We start from the raw sequence: 25,545 nt of genomic DNA on the forward strand, positions 1-25,545 counted from the left end.
ATTACATGCCTTTCCAGTTTGGGTCCTTTAATGGCTATCTATAATCTGTGGCATAAAAGGTAAGTTCTTTCCCACGACATTAGAAGGCACTTATACCCAATCCCACCTCACCACTTATCCTTCTTGCACACTAGAACTGTCTAAGCATATAGTTGCTGCTACTGCTAAGTCACTTCAGTCGTGTCCGACTCTGTGCGACCCCACTGACGGCAGCCCACCAGGCTCCCCTGTCCCTGGGATTCTCCAGGCATGAACACTGGAGTGGGTTGCCATTTCCTTCTCTAGTGTGTGAAAGTGAAAGTGAAGTCGCTTAGTCGTGTCCGACCCTTAGCGACCCCACGGACTGCAGCCTACCAGGCTCCTCCGTCCATGGGATTTTCTAGGCAAGAGTACTGGAGTGGCGTGCCATTGCCTTCTCATATAGTAGGTACTCACTAAACAATAAATATAATCTGCATTTAAAACATAACCCCACATACCAAGAACTTGCTTCAACAAGTTTACATAAGTGAGAAGTAATAGTAAACGTCATTTTTATAATAGGATGGACGCACAAAAAAACATGTAAGATTTGTGGAGTGAAATGCACAGTGAATTGTGATTACCTTTCAATTTGTGATTCAGAAACATGTGTAATATAAGACCTATTTGATTAGATTTTTCTTAAAATGGAAGAGTAAAGTCAATGTACTTGTTTCAAAATAGCAAAATGCTCCCCAGAAAGTCTAAGTCAGTTGATGGAAATATCAGTTCCTAAAAGAGAACTTGGCTCAGCAGGCACTCAATATTTGTTGAATGGCTAAATATAAGAAGGGGCTTCCCTGGTGACTCAGAGGATAAAGCGCCTGCCTGCAATGCAGGAGACCCGGGTTCGATCCCTGAGTTGGGAAGATCCCCTGGAGAAGGAAATGACAACCCACTCCAGTATTCTTGCCTGGAGAATCCTACGGGCAGATGAACCTGGCAGGCTACAGTCCACAGGGTCACGAAGAATTGGACACAACTGAGCGACTTCACTTTAAATATAAGAAATTTAGTCTCCATCAACTGGTTGTCTGTATACAGTGACAGTTCATTTGTTCATTTTATGTATAACTGTGGCAAGCATTTGGTCATTTGATCAAGTCACTATCATTGCAGTGAACCAAACAAAATGTTGCACAGAAAATCTACAGTCAAAAATGTTACTTTTTATTCAGTTGTTAGAATTCCACAGATTAGCAAGCAACCACATGAAAAGTACAAGAGAAAAAAACTAAACTGCTATTCAGTGTCTAAGAGAAATTGTATAGGTGTCAATCAAACTAGTTAATGTAGAAAATGTCTGAGCAAGTGATTTGTATACATTATTTAAAAAGCCTTACCCAACACTAGTGACAGTAGTGATCTAAAATTCCCACAGTGCTATACAGAATATTCCAATAAGGTTTTGCAATGAATGAGATTAGATTTTCTTCTAGATGAGGACATTTTATTTTATATTTCAATTTTAAAGTTTTTTTAAATATTGGAAAAACAAATATATTAACCGAATAATTTCTATTCTGCTCTAAAATATAAATTATTGGCCAATTTGTTTAATATTAATATTAACATTAAAATTGGAGAAGGCAATGTCACCCGACTCCACTACTCCTGCCTGGAAAATACCATGGACAGAGGAGCCTGGTAGGCTGCAGTCCATGGGGTCACTAAGAGTCGGACACAACTGAGCAACTTCACTTTCACTTTTCACTTTTCTGCATTGGAGAAGGAAATGGCAACCCACTCCAGTGCTCTTGCCTGGAGAATCCCAGGGACAGAGGAGCCTAGTGGGCTGTCGTCTATGGGGTTGCTCAGAGTCAGACGCAACTGAAGCAACAGCAGCGGCAACATTAAAATTACACTGAAAGCATTTGTTATTGTTCTTTTGAGCCTCAAATACCAGCACATCATCAAGCCCAGCTTTGTTTTTTTGTGATTTATAGCTCCTTTTCTTTTTCCCTGGAGACTCTTTTGATTCCAAGACATTACTCTACCATATGAAGGCTTGTGAAACTCCAACCCTGTCATTTCATATTAGATTAGTGGTGGAAACGGAAAACTGTGCAAACTCTGGATAGTTGTGCCAAACACTTGTGCATTTTAAAGCTTGAGAGTTTAGTAGTGGTCAGATGGTAAAATACATTTATATCAATTTGGAATCTACACATTTCAAAAGGATAGTGCTTTGAGAGATAGAAAGACATAGTACATTAATACTGGTTAATTCTCAAACCTACATGTATGAGAAATATGTTCAAGATTTTCATTGAGCCTGAGATTCCTTTTGTATTTGGAAAAGTGATAGTGTGTACTTGTATCTCTCCAAGGACAAAAGGTAGAAAACTTGAGAATTTTTCTCTCTTGCTGGTGAGGATCACTGAAGAGAGATCTTAGAGAGAATTTGGAGGGTATTTAATCAAAGTTTCCAAGTTGGTTTCCATCAGATGGTAACTGGTATCTTTAGATTATTTTCAACTATTTGAAAACAAAACAAAACAGATAACACTTCGAAACTAGCTAAAAGGTAAATCCTTTTTCTTTTTTCTGTTGGTTAGAGTTAAATTATCTAGTTTGATAACACTGGCTACCTCATGATAAAAGATTTTAGTGAAAATTTAAATAGAAATATGAATTAATGATTACTTCAACAACGAACAAAATCTTTCAAAACATAAGGCTCTTGAGGTAGAATAATAAAAAATGATCTTTTGTGTAAAAAGCTGACGCAACCTCTGAGGAGGCTTTAATATGCTATTTTTATAGATAAGCAAACACATTAAAACAACTTTGTTATAACTGATCCTCCCCTTTGCTAAAGTCCTTTTGTTCCTGTAGCTTCATACATAATTTAATGCTGTGCCTGGCTGACTTCATGGTGTATTACTTGTGCAGTCACACAGGGTCCCTGACTTAGAAGGTCCTTATACTTGGATTAATGTTCTGCTGTCACTGTCTTAAGATTCTTGTCAAACTTTTGCATGAAGGACTCTGCACTTTCATTTTACACCAGGACCCACAACTTATGAAGTCAGTCCTATAGCTATGCCTATGGATTTTCATAACATTTCATTATTTCCCCTGAAAGATGTAGGTTATCTAGGGAGCTTTCTTCCTCGTGTTTCTCACCCCATTCCCAAAGCTGTTTCTCACACTAGTGGACAAGAGGATAGAGAGCCGCTTGGTCTCACACAGGGGGCTGAGCTCTTGGCATCTACATCTGTTTCTATTCTGGAGCAGGGCTTGCTACAGAGCAGGTGCCAGAGAATGGGTGAGTGAAGAAATAAATAGCAAATTATCAGCAAATGCCTGTGACTTATTTAATTGGCACAACAAATTCTTAATAGCTTCTGTTTTGAAATAAAAAGTGACAAGGTTGATCAGCAGAGACTAAAGGTAAAATATTCAAGGAAAAATATTGGAAAGAATAAATGGAACTAAACTAATGAGATGTTTGAAGCAAGTAAGACTGAAAACCATTCTGAACTCCAGGTTGAATCAGAAGTGATGGAAGGAGGAATGAATAGTTAAAAGCAGTCAGATTTTTCTCAACAAATTGTGTCCTGAAGTAGATTATTTCTTCTCAAATTCAGTTTAATACATGTCATATTCATCTTGTAAATTGTAATTCAGGGAATAAAATTTGTCATCCAAGTTTGGGAAAAAGAGGGTATACAGGCAGTGCATTCAGAAAGAACCAAGAGATTATGGATTGTTCTTTGTCTATGCCAAGAGTTTCTTGATCTACTGTTTTGCATTAATAACAGCACAATCTGAATAAAAATTTGCATGAAGAAGTTCATTTTTTATTATTTCCTCTGTCTGTGGGCAGAATAGACAGAGTTCAGGCTCAGGTTCCCAGTTAGTTTAGCTAAACACATTTTATTCTTTAAACTGTGATAGTTTCTGACCCTTATATTCTCTTAGGGAAGCATATTTCTGACAGTCAGTTTTGTAAATTAAAATAAAATAACAAAAACTAATACTTCTTTCTCTGTTGTGTTTTATGTTGTGTTTCGTCACCTCTCATAATGCTTGGGAGTATCAGTTCTTTAAAAATTGTGTATTCCCCTCAGTGAGATTATCCCTTAAAGGTCTATCTCCTTTACCATGGAGAATATAATACAGTTTTATCCATCTTTAAAGAGGTTCCCTGTAGCATTGTTTAGATTTACTTTCTCTCTTGTTGCTATATCACACTTGAATAAGTGACTTAAATTGTGCACAGATGTCCAGGTGTGGCTTTAATTTCTTTTTATATTCTGGCAAAATAACTTATTTTAATTTCATTACTTCTACTATGGGTCTCCAAATTATGCATGGTGCTGTTATAAGGCTGGTTCACTGAATATTAAGTATATGAGAGCAAGCAATTTTATGCTTCAGATGATTATTTATGGGAAAATTCAATTTTTGGAGGATGATAATAATGGTGAAATAGAGGTGAATAATAGCACTGACATTCACAAGCAAAATAAAGCAATAGTGGAAACAAGCATTTGGGGGAAGGATAGCTTTCAAGCAGTGCGTGAGAAGAGAAGCAGGGAGCAGCTCTAGTCGGGGAAGCTCAGATTCTAAACAAGCATTGATGAGGTCTCAGGGCCACACACCTGAGCCACAATCTAGTGTGCGCGTGGGGCCAGGTGAAGAATTGCAGGATTTGGTGAGATGCGCAAAAGAATTTCATAAACTTTCTCTAATGGGGAAGGAAACAATCTCCTAGGTTATCTTGGAGAATACAGACTTTAGTCCCCTAAGTCTCCATGGAAATAGAATTACAGAGTTATAAAAACATATTCCTTGCTAGCTAAGAACATTCCGCATTCTCTGAGCAATACAATTAAGGTATCCTATATGAAGTATAGTGAAATTGCGCTTACCATTCTCATTTTATGACACTCTTGAGTAAGTGTGCTTTAAGGATTCTGCTGCTAGAATTGTAACCATCATTAGAAAACCTTCATCTAGAAAGCTCAGCTTTGGTCCTGTTGCCTGAACTATTAGAATGCCCCAAGTTTACAAACCCAGTGGTTGGAAGAGTGGGAGAAAGAAGAAGACAGGGTAAAACTATTTTGAGTTTTATTTTACAACATTAAGCGCTGCAGTATTCAAGCATCTGAGTTCCTTCAATTACCAGGAAACTTCAGAAAGATAAAAGAAAACACCAGAACCTTTACTTCAACTTTTAAATCTGTCTGAGACCAACCAGGCAGAAGAGGCAAGCTATTTTTACTAGTTTTAGAAAAATAATACAAGTATATAATAGAAAATTGGTGACTTGAAACAACTCACTTCAAATGAAAGCTTGAGCTGAATGTTGCATGAATATTCAGACAATAGCAACCTGTTTGAAATTGCTATTGAGTGTAATTCCAAATTTCTGCATTTTATCATCTCCTAGGAATAAAGCCAAAGGCTAAAAGAACAGAACACAAAAAAGCCGAACCTGAATTGTATTCTAAATGCTGCTGAGTTTAATTTTACTTACAAAGCAGAATGTTACTTTGCCACTTAAATATGCCCCTCATAACCCTGTAAAAATACCTGGCTTCTTGTTATCAGCCTCTAAACTGTGTTATTCATTTAGAAAGCTCCAATTTTAGGAACATCATTCTAAATTACTAGGCAAGTGCTACGCAATAAATACACATAATCTAAAACAGACTGTAGTGAGAGAAGAAAGCAATTTTCTATAAAATTGCAGTGTGTGGTTTGCCATTCCATAAGCATTGTTACTTGAAAGGCATAAAGGAAAAATTTTAGTTAAATGAAATATCATGAGAGGATGAGCACTTTAAAAAGTTGATGTTTTGTAATAGAGTAATACAGATACACATTCTTGTTATAAATTTGGAGACGAGTTCAAATAACCTTTGGAATAGAAACAAACACACGCAGAAAATGAGCATGCTGCCACTCACGCAGATACACGTCTATTTCAAAACAATGTTTTACTTGGACCAATAGTAGATGAACTACCCCGAATCAATAAACCTTGGGTGACACATACAACCAAAACAGATGATGAAGCTTACACAGGCCTTGTATTTCCTGCTCAAGATTTTTATATTAATGAATTATTGAAAATTATGATTGGAAAACACTCCAAGTGAGTAAAACAAGTTAATGTAAGATATAAGTTTTTGTTAGGGACTGTGTGATTTTTCTTTGCAGAGATCATGCAAGGGGTCTTAACATGCAGTAGTCACACTAGTCAAATTTGATTTTTTTGAGATCAAAAAGGGAGAGGTGGGATTCTGGTAATGTTCTAACTCTTGTGTTAAATAGCAGTTTCTTGGTATGATTACTTTATGATTTTTTTCTTTGAGCTGTATACCTATACAAATATTTTTTTATTTTTATGCAGATATATTGTATCTCCATTAAAAACAAAAAAGAAAAGAAAGAAAAACGTGGGAAAAAAAGAGAAAGAGGGCAGAAAGAAAGGAATGAAGGCGGCAGAGAAAGAAAGGGAAAGAGAGAGAGAAAAAGAAAGGAAGAAGAAAAAAGAAAATGCACGCTTAGAGCAGCATTTCCCAAACTGCCAAATAATGTGCTAAAAGAAATTAGTGCTGTAGGCATTTACTTAATTCAAATAAGATATAGGTTCATAGGATTGTAGAATTTGGCAGCCTTGCTCATAGTTGGAACCCACTTAACTGTCATTTCTGCACAGAGAGACTGTATGTTGACATTTTCAGACTTTTAAACAATCCTTGTCACTTAGCAATTACAAATGCCACTATACTAGGCATTCAGTTTTTCTGTTCAGGAAGCAGAATTTAGAAGTTAGTGGAGGGAAAAAAACGCCTAGGGGTTCCACTAGCTTTACATTTGGAAAACCACATACAAACACACAAAATTTTTGTTTCTCTAGTGTTCAAGTGTCTTTGTGACTCGACTGTTGAAAATTTCATGTTGGCATTAAGTTGGGTAAACACCTAGTAACCACCTAGTACTAAAGGTGTTTGGGAAGCTGAAGTTGGATCTGTAGGTTTTGTCTGTTTCTAAGGAGAAAGTTACCATATAATCGTTTCAAAGGCAAAAGGTTAAGCAAGAATGACATATATTGTAAAATTGAAAGTAAAGTGCACAGTACTGATGTGCTCAAAGTCCATGCATTTCAATTCCTTTGTATGATAATTTATGGTGATCATGTCTTCAGACTGCACTATTAGCATACTCACCCCTAACAAGAAGTTCTGCCTCATCTGACACACTGTCTGCTGTGGTCTGTACCCTGCAGCCATATCTCCCAGCATGCATCAGAAGGATGTTCCTGATCATTAAATCTGCAGAGGATGCTTGCTGAAAGAGGGATGAAGTGCCAGTTTAAAATGTTGCAAATCTGCCTAGTTCAAGGTGGTTTAAGGGGAACTTTGCATATTCAGTCAAAGGGCCCATTTTTGGCCTTACAATTTATATGACGACATTTCAAAAGTCAAACATGCCCCACTTCAAGGAACACATGGAAGCTATGTTTTCAACAATTGCTAATACCACATTCGAACATTTAATATTGCATATAATGGTTTAGCAGCTATAATATTTAAGAAATATTTACAAACAAATTCATATCTTTAAAAGTTTAGGAAAAATAGTGCACAAAAATTATTGCTTTGCTATTCAGAGACAGGCTTATTTTTGTGGCAAGAAAGCAGTATTGAAAGGAATAACAACTTGTGGGATTATGAGGCAACAGTAGTTAAAAGATTATATTGCACGGCTTTATTGAATGGCTTCTTTTGTAGGCAACAGAATGAAGTGGTGCTAAGGTGCAAAAGTGCTGGTCCCAAAGCTGGTCTCTGTTGTTTTCACCCAACAGAGATTGATTTATTCCTTCTACAACCACCACCATCAGGAGTAGGGTCAGCCTGAATCTCTGTTAATCAAAGCAATTAAAAAACATGAAGAAGACACAAAATACCCGATCCTTGTTGGGAGCACAATGATTAGAACATAGCTGAAGAACAATTGTATCAAGGAGATCAATAAGTACCAAGGAGATTATGTTTTAGTTGTACTAGTTCATGGGATCAGTGATTATCCTACACTTTAGGATGTCTGGTATGATCTTTCATTACTTAATCTTGTCTTTCATTTACTTTAACAGGAAAGATGGATTTCCCGTTTTCATGAAGATCTGGTATTTACAATTCATGAGGTATTCTTTTCAGAGAATGACATAGCCAAACTCCAATATGCTCTTCACTTTCCATGTTGCAATTAAAAACAATTCCCTGGAATAAGAGTACATGCATGCAGCTTGAAATGACATCTTCAAAAAACTCAACACTCCTCTTTCATGGGCCCTTGAAAGAATGACTAATGCAAGACATGGAGAAGCACCCCTGATTAGATATCTTTAATTTGTTGATGGAATGGGTGAATTATCTTAAACAATGATTCGTTTGTCCTTAGAAGGCAGCGTCCTGATGAGTATTTATGAATTTAGTTGTTTACCTTCATTTTGAAATAAACTAATGGACTATACAAAATTCATGAAAGTGAGAGGAATTTCTGAAAATCTGTTGGATTTTTTTTCGTCTTAGCATTCATAACAGGGTGAGAAGTTCCTGGAAGTTTTTAACCTCTCAAATGTTGTGTATTTCTTTAAATCAATCAATTAACTGTATATTATGTTTTAGGACATTTCTTTCCAGTATTTCATTTTTTTTTCCCATTAGTCTTATGATAGCAGCTTCTAAGTGTATTGAAGTTTTCTCTCATGAAATAATTGTTAATACATGGTCTGGTTCAGTCATTTACAAGGGAATGCTTTTTGGTGAGAATGCATTAAAATGTCACAATAATTATTTCAAGGAATGTGATATTTGTCCAGTGAATGTCCTTCACTATTCTTTTCCTTAGATAAAATTGTTAATCAAATTTCATTTTCTCATGTGTATCAGACTAAGTGCTCATTTCTTTCAAATCTGAAAAGGAAATTTACACTTAGTAAAACCTTTGATTTCTCTTGGGGAAACAAAAGCAAACTGTAAACATCATAAGCCATAGCTTAGTCTCACATCTGCATAATATAACACTGTTTGTTCATGCTACGTTGCTTCAGTCCTATCCAACTCTTTGTGACTCTAGGGACCATTGCCTACCAGGCTCCTCTGGCCATGGGATTCTCCAGGCAAGAATACTGGATGGGTTGCTGTGCAACCCCTCCAGGGGATCTTCCCAACCCAGAGATTGAACCTGTGTCTCTTCCATCTATCTGCATTGGCAGGTAGGTTCTTTACCACAACAGCCACCTGGAAAGCTCTATAATTCTGTATAAAAGATTTAAATATTTTTACCACTTTATATAGCATGGATCCATCTTAGGTGTGAAATATCCTTTTCCCCATGGATTTCTAAGATGCTCTCCTTATAGTGTACTCAGTTAAATTAGTCAAGAATTAATGTGCATACCATGGACCTAGAATAGAGTCTATGTTTAATGGAAAAGCCAAGGAGAGGTCCAAAAAAGAATAGAGGATTATTCTTCTCAGAAGTAACGCTTCTGAAAGACTGCACTTGGAGTTTGTTTTTTTTTTTCCCTTGCTTGTTTTTTAATTTCACAAACTGATTGGTGGTAGTTTAACAGTAGAAAAAGTAATGATCATAAGTCATTGTTCAGGCTCATATTTTTGACAAAATTATTCCATAAAATCACATTTCTGTGATTAAGTTAAATTTTCCAGATATTTTTCTGTGATTAAGTTAAATTTTCCAGATATTTTTCTTCCCAAATAATTGATTTCTTTTTGTCTTGGACAAAAATCTTGAAATCTTTGTCCTTTGGTTAAATTATAGTGAAAGAAAAGTTTAATGGGATTAAGAAGAGACTACACTGAAAATCCAAAGAGGTCCAAAGAATCCAGGAGAGTGAAGTATAGATTATCTTTCTTATCCTGTCCTTTACTTGGTTCCTGCAATTAACAGCATGCAGTACTGTAGAAACTGGCTGAAGCTCCATTACCATCTATCAAGAATAAAAAGTTTACAGCCCATTACTTATGTATTAACGCTAAGACTATGTGAGGAGTTGAAATTGTCTCATTTCAACTCATGGGGCCTATTCCTCCTCTTTTGGATTATTTCTGCATTATATTTTTACAATTCTAAACAGAGAAGATTAAAAGTAAAATGAATGGTGAACACTAAACCTAAATTACCCTTTCAGGAGATTTACTGATTTTCATGAGAAGTAATGAGAAGAATTCACGTGGGAGCCCATTATACTTAATCTCAACCCACAGTATGCAGTTCCTGGGAGAGAACTTCCACAATTTAGTGCACTTTTAATGAAATGGTTACTTAGAGCAGATGTTTGCTTTCTTAAGCTTAAAGCTCATTTTCACTTTTCTCTCTCAGGAGTTACTCTGTCTTATCTTGTTTTCCTTGACACTTGCTTTATACCCTGCCTTTTTCTTTGCTGCTTTTTTTCTCTTTATGAACAAATCACGTTATGTGGTGCTTCAAAAGAACTTTCCCCGCAACCAGTGCTGTAACACAACTCTCCAAGCATTGTGTACCTAGCACAGGGCATGCCTCAATATCTGTTGAATGGATGAACAAGGGAGGGATCTTTAAGAAAGAGGCTCTGTTCACTCTCTGTGGGAGTGGCGACAGTTCTAAGTCATTTACATCTCTTGGTCACATAAATTCATTAGAGCAGTTGCTAGGTCGCTGTAACTTTTATTTATGATTTGGAAATAATACAGGAAATGTCATCCTTCCACTCAAGTCCAGTTCTTTATTGACATTCGTTTGGACTAAGTGTCCTGCTCACCCATCATAAGACTGCTAATTAAGACTTCCTAAAAATGGAAGCACGGTTAGCTTCGCTGTTCTCAGTGTCTGTTGACTCTTGCTGCCTTGAGGAAAAGTCTAATCTTGTTTCAACAGAAGGCTCCTCACAGCATGATTCTGCTTCCTATGCTGAATTCTGTCCTTCTATGACATTAACCTCACATTTCTTCCTGCGCAGGAATACCTCTCCTAATTCCGCCTGTTCTGTTACAGAAGCTTGTTCTCCCTTCTTTGCCTTCAAAGATACTTTTAGACACAACTCAAGTGCCTCCTCCTGGTTTAAGCCTTTCTTCGTGAGCTCTGCCACTGCTTAGTTTTGCTTCATCAGCACTCTGCTCCTGTCTCTGAACTGCCACTGACATTCTTGGAAGTCACCCGGAGGTCCCCTGGGTGTTCCCAGAGCTGAGCTGGGCACTGGGACAGCCGAAGGTCGTCGGGTGAGCTAGAGAGTCCATGGCTGGCTTGCTTCCTTCCTTCTCCACATCTGACAATACCTCCTCCTCTTCTGTTTCTCCTCTTACAGAAATTAGAAGGGAAATAGGAAGAAACTATGGAGGAAGGCAGCAGAAAAAGGTGCTGAAAGAGTATACACAGGTTTAGGGATGACACAGAATTGCATGAACCCCTGCTCTGCCACTTATTAAGTTTTGAACTTGGAAAAATTGTCAGAGCTTCTCTCACAGCTTCAATGTGATAATGCAAGTGAAGCTCGTAGTAGTGTTTGGCCCACAGTAAATGTTTGATAAATGTTGTCTGTTAAAGGACACTATAATACATTCTTAGCCAAGAGGAATATTTCTTTAACTGGTATTCACTCCTTCAATGAACTGGATATCAACATTCTCCATAGGTAGAGTAAGTTTTCTGGTAAGTGCCTGGCTTATTTTAGATGTATGTTATCCCACACCTTTCTCTCTTATAGAAAACCACTGTACTCAGAATAAGAAGACATGAATTCTAACTTCCTGGCCCTGAGACTTTGGGAAAGGCACTTTATTGGAATAATAATAGCTGCACTGTCTCTCAACATATTTGAGGGAAATTGAATGAAACAATGTACACACATGAACGCTTAGTAAATGCTTCAAAAATTAAGGTGCTCAAAAAGCATTTTTTTCAGAATTTAGAAGAATGTTGTACATGTAGTAAGCACCCTGAAAAGGTTTGGGGAATTATCATCTGAACAAGAAGATAACTTGAGTGTTCTCACAAAAAGTGAATACATGCTGAATGGCTTAGCCAGAAACCTGCTAGGTATTGGCAGTTTTTGTGGTCTCATTTAGAGTTTATATAAATTTCTCAATGGGTTCACATAGGGCACTTCTAGCATCCCCAGCCCCCACCAAACAGACTCAGGAACATTCCTCTCAATAAAACAAAGGAGAATGGTATATAAATTCTATGAGATGTAATTTTTAAAAAGATCTAACACAGAAAACTGGGTATCAGCTAGGAGATATGGATTATTAGATATGATTAATGTTATTGACATAAAATCTTGGATATCTAAAATATTTTCCTGGTAACAATATTTCTTTTTCCCAGGGGGTAATCTGCTAAAAAAACCTTATCACAATAAGGAGATAATATACTTATACATTATTATTCTTTTTACAAGTGTTTTAGACCTTTATGTAATGGGACTTACATTCATGGTGACGTGAGTTTAATATATTTTTTAAGAAGTTGCTGTGTTAACTCACATGCTTAATTAATTGGACACATTATCTGAAATAGAAATTTTAGTTGTTCCTAGTGAAGAAAATATTAGACAAAATATTCTTTGATGAAAACGTCTATGTCCATTATGATAAAATATTAAATGCATCCAACAATGCATTGAAGGGACTTCCTTAGCAGTCCAGTGGTTAGGACTCCATGCAGGGGGACATGGGTTTGATACCTCGTTGGGCAACTAAGATCCTTCATATTGGGAGGTGTGGCCCAAGAAAAAAAAATGTGCATTGAAGATTAAAAGTAGGCAAAAATGGCTCTCCCATGCCATTTCTAGGACCTTAGTATTTACTTCCAGCATATATTCTAAAAATGTTAAGTACTAAGAAAAATACATAAAGTTTTTCTTGGTGACATAGATTAAAGATGAAAAAATGAGTTGATGACTCACTGATGAACTCAGGATGGAAGGTATCCAAATTGCATCATTTGGTATTATAAACAAAATGTCCCAAATGTATAGGATCAGTCTACTATCTTAGTTAAAATGACAACTGGGAACGATGATCAACTCAAAGCAAGAAAATACAGCACATAATTACACAATTAAATTTTAGTATAATGAATTTATTTTCTAAATGACAATATTGATTATATTAAGAATACTTAGTGGGTGAGAAAATGTCATGTATATCACATTAGTATTACTCCTTTCTCAAAGAGGCATACAGGACTAAGGGGTGTGATAATGTGACAGTGGATGCCAGACTTAAATAGCATGTTTGTATCCTGATTCTTGAAAGATGTCTCTTATCTGGTCATATATACATTGGCTCTCTTTCCCCTAGTGATGAGGGGAAAGGGTATTCCTTTATCTAAGAGTAACATAAATGACCAAGGCAAAAGGACTCCATTTGTGTTCTTCTCAAATTCATATGCTGAAACCTAATCCCCAATGTGATAGTATTTGAAGGTTGGATGTTTTGGAGGTAATTAGAGTATGAGCATGGGTGAAGCCCTCATGAATGGTATTAGTGCCTTTATAAAAGAGACCTCAGAGAGTGCTCTCACTTTTTCTGCTGTGTAAGGACACAGTAAAAAGATGGCCATCTGTCAATCTGGAATCTGGCCCTCACCAAACACCAAATCTGCCAGTGTCTTGATCTTGAACTTCTCAGTCTCCAAAACTATTAGAAATAAATTCCTGTTGTGTATAAGCCACCAAGACTATGGTGTTCTGTTACTGTAACCTCAATGGACTATTAAAGGATCTAAATGCATAGTGTCATTTCTATATTTATCTAGTGCTTCTAAACTAAATGAGACATGAAATATATCATATACAATTTATCAGTCATATGTTTTCCTGATTTACTCTCAACTCCATCCTATCTGTTGCAAAGTTTGTCTTACATGATTGCTGAGAATATTTGACTCATAGTTCTTTTATTGTTTATGCGATTATTGATACTTTATACAACAGTAATACAACAGATATTTATTTCTGTGTCCTATGCTAAGCTTTGGGTATACAGATATATATTCTGCCTTTAAGGAATGTTTGCTTTAATACACCTTTGATGGAAAAAATTGCAGGTAGAGAATATGGAGTAGCTTCCCTTACATCTGCATCTAGGCTTGGAAGAGACATTAAAGGAGCAATGTGTTATCTGATAGCACAGTACTCAGACTAGGTCCAGAGAGAAATATTTTCTCCTTTCATGAGCATTGACCCTTAGGTTTATAGTAGATTTCAAGCCGGTTCTTTATGTCTTCTCTTTGTCCCACCTTCCCTCATGTGACCTGCCATTGCTAGGCTGATCCTTTTTAAAAACTGATTTTATTTATGATCTCAACTATCTTCCCTGGCTGCCTTAGCCTATTGTCTACAAGTTAGCCCAACTTCTTACTCAGCATCTGAGGCTTGACATGACCTTATCTTGTCTCTCATTCTAGTGGAAAATGTATTCTCTGTACCTTTCCTGAAGTGTCTCCCAGTGACCTGCCAGTCTCCAAATTCTGTCTCACAAGTGAAAGCCTTGTTCAAGTCTTATCTCTTTCAGAAAGGCTTGACTGACTGTGAGGACTGGCAGTATCATTTGTGGGTCTTAGTGTAAATTGAAAATATGAATCTCTTTGTCCAAAAATCATCCATAATTTCAAAATGCTGACAGTAAGGTTTTACACCAAGCCCAAGGTCTTTCTCAGTGTGGGGCCCAGGGTGACCACACACACTGCACACCTAGGGAGTTGGTCCTTCTGAACCCTCAAGTCCACACTAATCTCCTAGAACATGTATGCACATTCTAGGCAATGATACTTTTTGGAATAAATATCAAGGAAAAAATACACCTTTTGTAAACTAAAAAAAAAACCACCTTTCCTACCTTGATGTCTGTACCTTCTCTTTTATTCTTTACTGACTTTGAATCTTGTAAAATGAATTTTACAATTAATAAATAAGAACAGTTAGATTACATCCATCTTCTTAAGGCTTGTGTTAAAAATAAAAAACAGTGATCAACTAATATTTTATACTGAATATTTGTTGTGAGCCTATCCATACATTAGCATATCATGCATTATTCCATCTAAATATTCTTTTTACTTTTTTCCTGCATCTCCAGTGTTGGCACAAAGCTCACTTACACACTTGTGTCAACATTAATCTGTCATATTGGTGAGAAACCAGGAGGCATCATTTCATGCTTTGAAGACTGGAGATGGGATCCCCATGTAAACTTTACAGTCCTAGAGCTGGAAGAGACCACAGAGGTACTCTCATCCTCACTTTGAAGTTCAGTTTTTAAGTGCCATGGCATACCAGTTTTCTTTAAGAGAAATCTAGGCAAGAATGGTACTTAAATTCACATCATTAATGTTATGAGAAAACCCTTCCTAGTATGACAGGTCAACTTTCTCATGCAATCACTTCAGGAATAATATTTTGTAATCTGAATAACACCTGGTCCATGGGTTGGCTCAGTGAAGCGACACTGGTAGGTAGAAAGATATTAACAATTATGGCGGGCGATACATATTTTTCCTTAAAAGAGTGATTTATACCATTGTTAAAGAATGGAATCAATTTCCTATCTTTCACTTTTAAATTACCTCTCATTGATGTTACATCAAGATGATACAACTAGTCAGAAAGAATTTTGCTCCCTCATGAATTAGCTTGCGCTTTGTAAATAGTTAATAATGGCACACATGCATATGTGTTCAGTCAACTTAGTCGCGTCTGATCCTTTGTGACCCCGTGGACTGTGTACCCTCTAGGACCTTCGGTCCATGGGATTTTTCAGGCAAGCCTACTGGAGTGGAGTGGGTTGCCATTTCCTCCTCAAGGGGATCTTCCCAACCCAGGAATCAAACTCTCATCACTTGCATCTTCTGTATTAGCAACCAGATTCTTTACCAATGAACCACCTGGCATGACCATGAGGAAAGTTCTAGAATAATAGCATTTTACATAGCTACACATTTTAGCCAGCAGATTTGGAAAACTCAGCAGTGGCCACAGGACTGGAAAAGGTCAGTCTTCATTCCAATCCCAAAGAAAGGCAATGCCAAAGAATGCTCAAACTACCGGACAATTGCACTCATCTCACACGCTAGTAAAGTCATGCTCAAAATTCTCCAAGCCAGGCTTCAGCAGTATGTAAACCATGAACTCCCAGATGTTCAAGCAGGTTTTAGAAAAGGCAGAGGCACCAGAGATCAAATTGCCAACATCCGCTGGATCATGGAGAAAGCAAGAGAGTTCCAGAAAAACATCTATTTCTGCTTCATTGACTATGCCAAAGCCTTTGACTGTGTGGATCACAATAAACTGTGGAACATTCTGAAAGAGATGGGAATCCCAGACCACCTGACCTGCCTCTTGAGAAACCTGTATGCAGGTCAGGAAGCAACTGTTAGAACTGGACATGGAACAACAGACTGGTTCCAAATAGGAAAAGGTGTACGTCAAGGTTGTATATTGTCACCTTGCTTATTTAACTTATATGCAGAGTACATCATGAGGAACGCTGGGCTGGAAGAAGCACAAGCCGGAATCAAGATTGCTGGGAGAAATATCAATAACCTCAGATATGCAGATGACACTACCCTTATGGCAGAAAGTGAAGAGGAACTCAAAAGCCTCTTGATGAAAGTGAAAGAGGAGAGTGAATGTTGGCTTGAAGCTCAACATTCAGAAAACAAAGATCATGGCATCTGGTCCCATCACTTCATGGGAAATAGATGGAAAAACAGTGGAAGCAGTGTCAGACTTTGTTTTTTTGGGCTCCAAAATCACTGCAGATGCTGATTGCAGCCATGAAATTAAAAGACGCTTGCTCCTTGGAAGGAAAGTTATGACCAACCTTGATAGTATATTAAAAAGCCGAGATATTACTTTGCCAACCAAGGTCCGTCTAGTCAAGGCAATGGTTTTTCCCGTGGTCATGTATGGATGTGAGAGTTGGACTGTGAAGAAAGCTGATCGCCGAAGAATCGGTGCTTTTGAACTGTGGTGTTGGAGAAGACTCTTGAGAGTCCCTTATTCTGCAAGGAGATCCAACCAGTCCATTCTAAGGGATATCAATCCTGGATGTTCATTGGAGGGACTGATGCTAAAGCTGAAACTGCAATACTTTGGCCACCTCATGCGACGAGTTGACTCACTGGAAAAGACTCTGATGCTGGGAAAGGTTGGGGGCGGGAGGAGAAGGGGACGACAGAGAATGAGATGGCTGGATGGCATCACCGACTCTGTGGACATGAGTTTGAGTGTACTCCGGGAGTTGGTGATGGACAGGGAGGCCTGGCGTGCTGTGATTCATGGGGTCGCGGAGAGTCGGACACGACTGAGCGACTGAACTGAACTGAACTGAACACATTTTAGTTTATTAAGGCTCTTGACATATGCACAGTTATACATTTGTTAATTCATTCATGTATTGATCATTTGTTAGACTATTTTGTCTAAACAGGACATTGAAAATACTTGGCATCTTTGATGTTATGCCCTTCTCCTTTGCTCATAGTAAATATGGCTGAGCTTGGACCCAACTGATGGACTCAACACAGTGTTTCAGCTGACTGGAGTTGGTACAAGAGATAAAATCTGTCATATTTGATATGCACATTCTATAAGATAAGAGATAAATTATGACTTTGAGAAACTCACAATGCAATTTATGAGGCAGGCAACTAGCTATAATGCAGTATGATGTGTTAAAATAGATAATAGGACAAAAACACCATTTCGGGGATAATTGATTTTAATGTGTAAAGACAAATAACAAATCATATGGTTCAACTAAGCCCTATAGCATTTGAGAAGATGGGGCTGAAGAGTGTAGGTGACTTGTTGAAGGGTTAAGTGTGGAGGCTGGAATAGATCCTTGGGCACTGACTCAGTTGAGTGTTGTTTCCATTCTACTATTGTGCCTATGGAACCAGTCCCTGTTCTACTTAAACTTGCAGGTAATTTGATTCACTTGTACTAACTGAAGCACAGTTTGGCAAAAGTACAAAAACAAAATTATTTCATTACATGGTAACAACCACAAAACATTACTAGAAATTAATTCTCAAATAAGCCCTAGAATGATTTTGAGAGCTCATGCTGTTATGGTTATTCTTTATCGGTCATATCCAGACATGAAATGCTGCATCTCCCTCTGAAATGCCAGGGTCACCTTTCTGATAACATGTGACCCATTAGCCTCATTTGTTCACACTGTCATTCAACCTTTCTGGGACTTTTAATCCAGCATTGAGAGAATATTCTGTGTGTGACCCACAACTGACATGTTTTCTTTTAGCCATGTGTAGTTTTTAGTGATACAGTTTTAATTGAAGAAGAATTAACCAAGTCTGTCTTCCTAACCTAAGTGCATAATTGACAGGGAGCAATATTTTACTAATATTTCAATGTGCCTGTTCCCTTTCTACAACTGTCATATTTATCTTTGAAGTTAACACTATTTTGTTATACCATCATATAAAGGCTTGCAGGATGAATTGTGTTTTATTTTGCTACTGATTTTTACATTGAAGAATAGTCAGTGTCTACACACAAGTCCAGTCCCATTCTGGATACGGGAAGAGTGCTCAGACACTCCTTTGGAAGATTTCTATTTCTTCCCTGAAATCACAGAGCACAGGCAGGCAGAATATTATTATTGATCTAAAATTGTCATAAGGTCTCAAAGTTTTAGGAATGTGATAGACCATTCTGTGTTTCATTGATTTTTGGACAGAACTTTACAAATGGGTCTGGAATGAGGCCAGTTCGTTCATGTGCCTCTATTTCACTTGGGACTCTTAGATCCCAGCAATTTATCACCCTGGGTCTCTGGCATCATGTGGGAAGTGTAAAAGTGTGAGTCACTCAGTCATGTCCGACTCTTTGTGACCCCATGGACTGTAGCCTGCAGGCTCCCCTGTCCATGGAATTCTACAGGCAAGAATCCTGGAGTGGGTAGCCATTCCCTTCTCCAAGGAATCTTCCCAACCCAGGGTTTGAACTCCGGTCTCCCGCATTGCAGGCAGATTCTTTATCATCTGAGCTACCAGGGAAGCCCGTCATGAGAGAAGGAGGGAGGCTAATCATGAGTGCAGAAGACTAAACGAGAAGAGACCACCTGCTCTGTTCTACGGTTTCTCTTTGTGTCCTTCCCTTGCCATTGGTAAATAACTCATTTGTAACTGCCCTAATTTTCCTTCTGTGACATCAGTTTTATCCCTGTCTTTTGATCCCAAATCTCTCTAAAGTATAATACCTCCTAATAATTGGAATGGAGCTTTACTGCTTCATATGAGTTAAATTTAATATCTTCAGATTCTCTTAACTTCTGCCCTTCTAGTATTATTCTTTCCCATTATTTATCCTTTCCTCATCCATCAAAGTGACTGAAAAATGCACTATGAATTATTTAAAATTTGTTCCAAGAGCCAACTGTGAAACATACTCCATGTTATTATGGCTAAAAATGACACTATATTATAGTGACTATTTCATAATCTGTTTCATACTACATTGGTTGCTGTGCTTTATGAGGCCACTACTTGCATATACTGTGGCTCAAAGTATCTATTAGGCTTAGGATTCGGCCTCTTGTTCACTGTGGTAGATTAAGGATGTCCATTCGTATTTTTTAACTGATACTATCTTGAGAGTCCCTTGGACTGCAAGGAGATCCAACCAGTCCATTCTAAAGGAGATCAATCCTGGGTGTTCATTGGAAGGATTGATGCTACAGCTGAAACTCCAATACTTTGGCCACCTCATGTGACGAGTTGACTCACTGGAAAAGACTCTGATCCTGGGAGGGATTGGGGGCAGTAGGAGAAGGGGATGACAGAGAATGAGATGGCTGGATGGCATCACCAACTCGATGGACATGAGTTTGAGTGAACTCCAGGAGCTGGTGATGGACAGGGAGGCCTGGCGTGCTGTGATTCATGGGGTCGCAAATAGTTGGACACGACTGAGCGACTGAACTGAACTGAACTGATTAAGAGGTGAAGTCTAATTTCCTATTCTTTAAACCTGGACTGGCCTTGGTAACTTTTTGACTAATAGAATATGACAGAAATGATGTATTGAAAATTCTGTGACTAGATCATAAGAAGAAGTGAAATGTCTTCCTAGACCTTCTGAAACATTTGTTCTGGGGGAAGCCAGAGGCCTTTTAAAAAGTTGGACTATCCTGAGGTTGTCATAAAAAAGGACCAAATTATTTATGTGAAGACATGCCATTCAGAAAGAGAAAAGTCCAGATATGCCCAGTTTTAAAACCATGTTAGCCCAGCCACCAGATTCGTGGGTAAAGAAACTATCTGTGACATTCTAGCCCTGGCAGAAGTACAGTGAAAATTGTGGGATCCATCTACTTCTAGGACTGAGGCTCTGAGCTATCTCCAGCTATTTGGCGACACTGGCTGAAGGCCCAGCCATTGTGGAATAGATTCAAAACACCCTTAGGGTTACCTGCCTGATTTAATGACCCACAAAATTGTAAGCAGAGCCAAATAGTTGTCATTTCACAACACTAGGTTGTGCGGTGGCTTGTGGTACAGCAGTAAGTAACCATAAAATAACTGGGTACCTGCAAGTGGGGTGCCACTATAGCTGATGTCTAAACATGTGACATTGGCTTGGGTTGCAGTGCAGAGGTTTGGAAGGCTATGAGGACATTACTACTGAGAAGGAAGGGTCTCAGCAAGACCATTGATGAGGGCTTGAGGAACAATGAGGAAACTTCCTGGAGACTGGAGAAAAAGTGGCCCTTCATAGTGCTGGAAAGTTTGGCAACACTGTCCTATAAGATAATGCGAAACACAAATTATACTCAGTGGGCAAACTTTGAATCTGCCTAAGGGGATTTTCTTGAAGAAAACTGAGAACAATAACAGATTTGTGTTATATATGATAAGATCTGACTACTGGGAGATGAACTGAAAAGACAGGATTGCTCATTTCTCAGGCAGAACATAGAAGAAACCGAGAGGAGCTGGAGCTCCAGATTATACCTAACCTTTTCACAAAGACATGATATTCCACATGGAATAATTAATTTTATATTAATTAAATTTCTAAAGGTGAATTTTCCAGTTAAATACCTGTTTCAAGTTTCTCCTCACAATTCAAGTTTTTTTAGGTATTCTCATTTTATTTGCAATATTAGTAAATATTTTAGCAAGCATAATCTTCAATAAGTAGCTGTATCATATCAACTATGGGCTTTATGACCAAATACTGAGTATTCTTTGGCCAAGCCTAATTTGATAGCTCTTAATGCTTAGGAATGCATTTCTGTGTGAAAAGGTACCCCACTGCAAAAAAAGGAAATTTGGGTCACATCCTCCATTTAAGCACTGTCATTCACAGTCATGAAGATCCACATCAACTTCAAAAATACTAAGAATTTAGGGAATTCAAACACGTCAATGTCAGAAAAAACTATTCAAACTGCTGCTTAGATTGTGAGTTGCAACATTAATCTTCCAATGAAGATTCAATCAGAAGAAGAATAGTTTAGTTAAAAGAAAAGGTCAAATTGAATAAATGTGTCAATCAAAAGCCAACTATAAAAAGTTCAAGGTCAAGGACTTGCAGTCAAATTCAACTGACATTTTGAAAGTTATCCAGACACTTTGACACAGAAAGCTCATTTTTAATAACAAGGCTTTGGAATTTTATGAAAGAGAATTCACCAATTATTTAGTATATAAAAATAAGTTTACTTGGAGACTGAAAAATTGTCAGAGGCCATAGTCTATTACTTCCTTTCACTTTTCTTAAACTATATAATATTGCTTCTGATATTTAAAGGAAGAGTTACAAAACTATTTCAAAGCTGCACATCTTTGAATTGACTGCAACACCAGTGATTATATATGCACATATATTTTGTTCTAAGAGTTCATATTGAAAGAGTTTAAATTGTTCATTATATGTGGAATATTTTGTATATATGTGCTGTTTACACAAATTAAGGGATGCTGTGTCTTACCCAGAAAAAGGATATTGCTTCATTCTATAAGATAATTATTGCTTTTAGAGAAAATCTTTATTTAGCTTTAGAGAAACTTTTTATCATTTATTGACATAATGTATATGCAAATATTCTTGCATTAGGAAAGATTTGTGATTTGAGATTATTTTTCTAGTTTGGAACCCCTTCTGAATTAAGAATTTTTCAATTCTAAGGACAACTTGAGACTGAAATATCTTCCATAAATCAAGCAAGTATGCAGTATTTAACAGATAAATATGATTGGGAGCTACTTAACAATGCCCCATCCTGAAAAAAAATGTTTAGTGTTCACTAAGACTTTAAAACTGATTTCATAGCATATCTGAAGAGTTGTGTTTTTTTGTTGTTGTTGGTTGGTTTTATTCCTTTAAAAATAATAAAACTTTAAAGTTAGATAGGAACATTGAATCATCTACCCTAACCTCTTCAGTTTGAAGACGACAAGTTCTAGTAATCTTTTACCATATGAAAATTCACTCAGTAGTGCACTTTGCAATTATAAAATTTCTGAAAAAAAAATCTGGCAGCATCTATTTAAATTAAAAATGACTTTATTTTTTTATCCCTGTAATCTATTCCTGGAAATCTATCCCAAAGAAAGGAAATTATTAATACCCAAGAATGCAGCTGTTCAGAGATATTTTCTGTAGTATTGTCTGTTAATCTCTCAAAACAGGAAGCAAAGTTAATATTTATTAACAGGGCAAATTAACAAATTAAGCCATAGTCATATGATTGTTATGTACCCATTGAAAAGAATGAATTGGAGATAGAGCATGTGATGTGGGAAGATTAAGATAATGAGATGCAAAAATATGTAAAGTGCTTTAATTCATTAAAAATAATCACAAAAATATCCCTCCACATGTTTGAATCTACTTAGGATTGCAGTAGGACAGAGGAAAATCTAGAAAGACAGATACAGAATATTAAAAAGATTAACCAAGTGTGATAAATACTTTCATAGGAGGATAAAAGCAAGGGAAAATCATCCTAATCAAAGCAGCATGCATGATATAATCTCATTTTGTGTAACGTGTGTCTGTGTATGCTTGAAGAGATGAACACATGATTACAAAAATTAATTGTCATTATCTTAAGGTAATACGAGTCCAAGGGATTTTTATTCTATTCTTTCTAGCTTTATTATATTTAAATGATCAATAATAAGCTAGTATTATTTATATAAATATAAATGCAAAAAAATCTACTTTGATTATGGAGAAAAAATGAAAATCTGACTTTGATTTACAGCTGAAAGATAAGGTTTCTGTGGAGAAGCACCAAGCCAAGTATTTATCATCAACGACAGATATTATAAACTAATCAGCTTATGCAAGTAAAAATGATCCATGCCTGATAAACAGCTCTTCCTACACAAGTGAAGATTGCATTTCTGTTTATTACTACAGATGGTCATTTAGAACTTAGTCTCTTTATGAGTCTGCATCTCTGACTTATGGTCTTCTCAGGGCATCTGTTAACAAAGAGTCTTCATATTTCCTTTTGCTGAATGTCAGCCTAATCTAGCATTGTAGGTGTATGTTAGCAATCTATAGCTGCACTCTATTAGCCATCATGTGATATATTGTTCTTCATGTATTCTTTTAAAGCCTCTTTGCAAAGGTCATATTTTAGTTAATCTTTGGGTAGCTGCAGTGTTCTTTTGCTATTATCTGTTCTCCATGCCTGCTAAATCCAGCATAACTGAGGAAATGCAGACAACTGCATTCTGAAGCTCAAAAACACATACTTGTTTTAACATTAAGAACTACTGGTGGGTTACCTTGATGACATAGTAAATTGAAAGCTGAAGATTATGGATAAGAACTCAATGAACTTCTAGATGTATAAAAGGTTACCTTATATGAGAGCTTTCTAAGATCTTCAGATTTAACTAAAGCTTGATGTCATTAGGATGTACAAGTTGATAGACTTAGTCTTTATTTTTGACTTAGTCTAGAACATTTTATTATGTATCAATTCAGTTCAGTTCAGTTCAGTCGCTCAGTCATGTCCGACTCTTTGCGACCCCATGAATCACAGCACGCCAGGCCTCCCTGTCCATCACCAACTCCGTGTCAATGATTTAGAAATACTCAATTATATTTCTTTAAATTTATCTTGGCTGCACATGGGATTTCTTTACAGGCCATATAAAATCTGTATTTGAATTATCTTTTGGTATATTAAGCCACACACTTGAGTAGATTTTTCAGGTCTTTTTGACTACATACAATGACATTATAATCAAGACTAGGTAAGAATTTTTTGGAGGGTTTCCTGAAAGACTTTGATGGTATCTTTTGGTATTACCAGCTAAAAGTTGAACTCATGGAAAATTCATTTCATACAGTGCTGTTCACAAGTAAAACCTTTACCTTTGAGTCCAAGAGCTTCAACGGACATGCCTCATACTCATTAAAATCGTCAAGTTTGCATGTCTTAATCAATATAGCCTTGTCACTTTTGTTTTTATCTTCAAACGCTTTTTAGAAACTCCTAAAATTTCTGGGTTGGGAAGATCCCCTGGAGGAGGAAATGGTAACCCACTCAGTATTCTTGCCTGGAAAATCCCATACACCGAAGAGCCTGGTGGGCTACAGTCCAGGGGTTCACAAAGAGTCAGACACACTGAGCAAACAGACTTTAAAATTTTTTGAATCCTCAAGTCTAATGTTTACTTGAAAAAAAATTCACATCCTACAACCTGTATTCCTTTATTACACCTAAAGCTTCCTTCATCTATAAGCACAGTAATAAATACAAATAAGTTTCACAGGAAATAGAATTATAGAATATGGAAGCTGAAGACATGGATTTGGACTAGCTTTTCCACTTCTACTATTGTCTTTAGATCAGTCTACTATTTCCATAGCTTTGATCAAACTCTTAATTTAATAATTTAATTCTAGATTGTGAACAGTTTCATAAATATGTCCATTCTCTCCAACAGTTTAACCTGCAGCAAAATCAAAGGTAATACAAATAATGATACCACCATTCATTAATGAAAAACAACTAGTATATGCTGGCTAAAAGAGCCTATACTTTCATTTTGGATATGGAATAGTCAGTATATTTCATGTTTGCTTAGATATATCCTCATCTCTTTGCAGCAGTTCATAAATAAATATATCTGTTTTTGGTCCTATCAAGTATAAATTAAAGTACAGAAATCAGTAGAACCAATATTTGGAAGAGACATTTAACATGGATTATGTTCAGATAGATGAAGTAGCAAATATTATATGATTGTCTTAGGATATGTTATTTTCTGAAATACTTATTAATTTATTAATTTTAGTTCAAAATTTTTCTGTTAATTGTTTTTCTTTGTAACTGCTGTCAATTTTCTACTGAAGAGTGAAGTGATTAAATTTTCCCAGCATTAAAAAAGAGAGAACAGAATCATATAAAATGCAAAAGTAACCAGATCAAGTGCTTTAACTGACTGAATCCAACAATTAAAGTAGTGATAGTTTAATTGAGTCAGGAGTTGACACAG

The 25,545-nt window shown here is 36.8% G+C and overlaps 1 protein-coding gene across 1 annotated transcript in view; it reads right to left on the minus strand.

Moving 5' to 3' along the window:
- CNTN5 (contactin 5) overlaps positions 1 to 25,545 on the minus strand; it is a 647,843-nt gene that overhangs the window by 142,124 nt on the left and 480,174 nt on the right. The window contains exon 14 of the mRNA XM_088843612.1: positions 7,209 to 7,329. Within this exon, the coding sequence (XP_088699738.1) occupies positions 7,209 to 7,329 (121 nt within the window). The remainder of the gene's footprint in view (positions 1 to 7,208; positions 7,330 to 25,545) is intronic.

The sequence above is a fragment of the Moschus berezovskii genome, chromosome 14 (genome assembly GCF_049115385.1).
Source record: "Moschus berezovskii isolate FMDL1 chromosome 14, NW_MosBer_1.0, whole genome shotgun sequence".
Taxonomy (NCBI): Eukaryota; Metazoa; Chordata; class Mammalia; order Artiodactyla; family Moschidae; genus Moschus; species Moschus berezovskii.